General features: G+C 37.1%; 1 protein-coding gene across 1 annotated transcript; it reads right to left on the bottom strand.

Annotated features, from left to right (window-relative positions):
- Positions 1-1179: 1179 nt before the first annotated feature.
- LOC137245037 (zinc finger protein SNAI1) lies at positions 1180-3285 on the bottom strand. The gene is made up of 4 exons (XM_067775042.1): positions 3219-3285; positions 3007-3154; positions 2267-2881; positions 1180-1333 (listed from the first exon to the last, which is right to left on the bottom strand). Exons 1-4 carry the CDS (start codon positions 3283-3285, stop codon positions 1180-1182), a joined length of 984 nt encoding a protein of 327 aa, XP_067631143.1.
- Between the last annotated feature and the right edge of the window lie 226 nt (positions 3286-3511).

The following is a 3511-nucleotide window of genomic DNA, read 5'->3' as shown; positions in this document are numbered from 1 at the left end:
GCAGCGAGGCCGGCAGCCGCATAGACAAGACAAGTGGGTCTAGAGCTGTAAGACAGAGAGACCCCAATAGCGAGTTAGCAACTACCTCGAAAACAACAACCTTACTAAAGTCCCATAAAGTACCAAATTGGACGAGGCCTAAGTTGTGAGCGGTGACCCTGCAGAAGAAACCTTCTACAAAATATCCAGAAGCTCAGCGTTGTGGAGAGATTGAAGAAGGCCTCGATGGCACTTCATTGGGTATACCGATGGTTCCAAAGTAATAGAAGGAGTAGGGTCTGCGGTGTAATGTGCTGATCCAGAAATAAACAAGATTCTTCAAGTAGCCAGATCACTGCAGTGTTTTTCAGGTGGAAATAGCAGCCGTAACCAAAGCAGTAGAAACCCTGGAAGAGAATAGCTTAAGCTGCAACCGTGTTAGCTTTTATATTGACAGTCAAGCAGCAACTAAGACAATAATTTCAAATGGCACAACATCTAAATGTGTGTTAGAGTGTAAGCATTCCCTGGAAAGAATCGGGATAGCGCGATGCATACATCTACATATATTGGGTCCGAGGACATATGTATAAGGTTAGATGAGATGAAAAAGGTGATAAGCTACCTAAAAATACTTGCATTGGAGTCGTCCCAATGAGATTGTGTAAGATAACGTGCGGTCTTACAGTCTCAGACTACTAAGAAAGCTACTCTTGTCATTAAAAAAAGGTGACTGTAGGCTATGATGGGTAATCTGACTGGACACTGGCGTCCAGCGTCACGCGCTTTAAATTAGTCTTGTCAGTGATAGCGGATGTAGAAACTGCGGATTGGAGGAAACGATTGAGCAGTTTTTCTGCTCGTGTCATGCGTCAGACCAGGCTAAGAATCCAAGTATTAGGGGTGAAACAGTTATCAAATCTAGAAACAGCCGCTTGCAGCCCTAGAAAGCTTCTATGTAGTATTTGTCAAGAGGACTGAGTGGAAAGCATACTTGCCAGATACTCGCCAACGAAGCTACTTACCCATCTTTTAAGTTTCAAAAGAAAAAATTATAACTTTTAATTAATTTTTCAAAACCGAAATCGAAATAATTTATTCGACAAAAAACTGTTGAGTTTACTAATTAAAAAATCATTAATCTACACTAGCAAAGTTAAAAGTTCAATTATAACAAATAAAATTCAATACAAATTCAACTCAGCCATTTCTGTGCGAAGCTAGAAATTTGCGGCACGCCTCCAAACTATGACGACTCAGGTAATTCTCCTGACTGAAAGCCTTAGTGCATTGCGGGCACTGATAACTCCAATTATGATGTCCTTTGGTGCGTTGATGGGCGCGCAAGTTTGAGCTGTCAATTGAAAGAGTAAAAAATAAAAAAAATTTAGATTAAAAAACAAGTTTTCAAGTTTTTTATACACTTGCGAATATGAAAATAGCAGCAAACTGATTAGCGAAATATAATATTTTTTTATTTTCGTTAAACAAATAACGAAAATGATTTAGAAAAAAATTCAATTATTTTTTAAATCTTATAAAACTGTAAATATTTTTTTCGCAATTTCAGCAGCGTTTGAGTTTTGACATTTTTTATTCCGAAATTTTTTTTAGATGTGTTTCCAAAGTATGAAAATTTTTATTTTGTACGTAAAGCTTCAAGTTTATAAACTTCCCTGAAGTTTTAAATACAAATATTATAAACTTCATGACGCTTTTCAAACTCTTCGAGTTTTCAAAGTTTTTCGAAAACGTTTACGAAATTGGTTAACGCAGTTTGGGCTATACAATTCATTCATGTTTTTGTTAATTTACTGAAATTATTGAAATTCGGAATAAAAATTTCAAAACTTGAATGCAAATATCTATAAAATTCTCGAACTTTCGAACTTTTTCTAAATCGTTTTCAAAATTAGTTTTTGTCATGGTTATTCAATTCATTCCATTCTTTTGTTAAATTTAATTTAATAAAAATTTTGAAATATTCATAAAGGCTTAAAAGCTTAAGTTCTGATTTTTTTTAAGTTAACACAGTTATTGAAATTTGTAATAAAAAATTGGAAATTTTCATGAAGATCTTGGCAAACTTCTCATATTCTCGAAATGTTTCGAAAACCTTTTTTGAAATTTGTTTGCATGGTTTTCGTTATGCAAATCATTAAAGCTTTTTTTTAACTTAACGAAAAGACAAGAAACGAGTAAAAAACTGACAAAACCGCAAATAAATTTTGCTGCTACTTTTTCGCTCGCATGTGTATTCATATTTTTATTTTTCAAATCCACCCACCGATCCGCAAAACGCTTCTGACACGATTCCACCGGGCATACGAACGGTTTTTCGCCCGTATGCAAACGCATATGACCATGCAATACCCAAGGACGATCGAATTTCTTATGGCACTGTTCACATTCGTAGCTCTTCTCGAGATGTTTGTTGCGTCGGCGCTTATTCAACTCGGGCACAGCAAATTCAAAGTCATGTGATTCTCGTGCGGCAGCTAAACTCCTTGGCTTTTCAGGCACATACTTCGGCGTCTCAGTTACTTCGCTTTTGGTGTTGCAACTTTGTGTTGAAAGTGAAGGTGTTGATGATGAACCAGCCGAGCTAGCAGTCGTAGCAGCCGTAGCAGCCGCTGCTTGGGCGGCAAGCAAAGGTTGACCAATAGATGGTGACTTGCTATTACTAGCCGTTTTCAATTTGCTCATCGTATCAGCGCTGCTGTCGTTGATGGCGGTAGACAACGTATTCGTCGGTTGAGTCTCATCGGTTTCGCTCGTTTTCCAATAAACATGACTGAAGGTGCCCTTTGAGTTGTGTCCGGAATGACGTTCCATAAGCGTTGTATCCAATATCATTTCGAGTTCATAGCGCGTTGTCATCGGTATGAAATCACTGTCATACCTTTTGAAATAATTTTTTGATATGAATTTTTTTTTTTAATTTTTCAAAAGTAGACGCGCAACACACAACTTGCAATAATGCGCCTGCGCGCGCTCGTAACTTAACTTTTTTGCTGCTATACTTACCAATCGGAGGAGGGCAACAACTTTTTATGCTTAGGTTTGGTTTTGTTCTTCTTCTCGGCTAACGGTTTAGGCGTGGCTATGTAGTAAGTGCGTTTCAATTTCGGCAGCTTGGCTATCTTGGGAAAAATGGGTATGCGTCGAAAAACATCTGGAGGTAAAAAGATTTGAAAAATGACGTTAAAATGTCAGTGGCAGTGTCCACTCGCACTTACCATCTAATGCTTCGTTTACGCGTATTTTAGCGTAATTGTAACGTTGCGAAAAAATACTGCGCACCATATTTTTTTGCTAATGATTTTATTTCACTTTTATTTTTTCAATCTTGAGGATTTTTTGGCAAAAACTTTTGCTGTTGCACCGTTCACTGCTAAATTAAATTAAAATTTTTTTCTGATAGCGCTACTTGACAAAAATTTACTTTGTTTGAATAAATCATGGCCGACTGAGTGTAGGAAAAAATATTTTTTTGGTATTCTAGAGCCCACCGCTGGCTTTCGATTTGTGC

The sequence above is a fragment of the Eurosta solidaginis genome, chromosome 1, assembly GCF_040869045.1.
Source record: "Eurosta solidaginis isolate ZX-2024a chromosome 1, ASM4086904v1, whole genome shotgun sequence".
In the NCBI taxonomy this organism is placed as follows: Eukaryota; Metazoa; Arthropoda; class Insecta; order Diptera; family Tephritidae; genus Eurosta; species Eurosta solidaginis.
The sequence above is the reverse complement of the archived record's forward strand: the minus strand, read 5'-3'. Positions and strand labels throughout refer to the sequence as shown.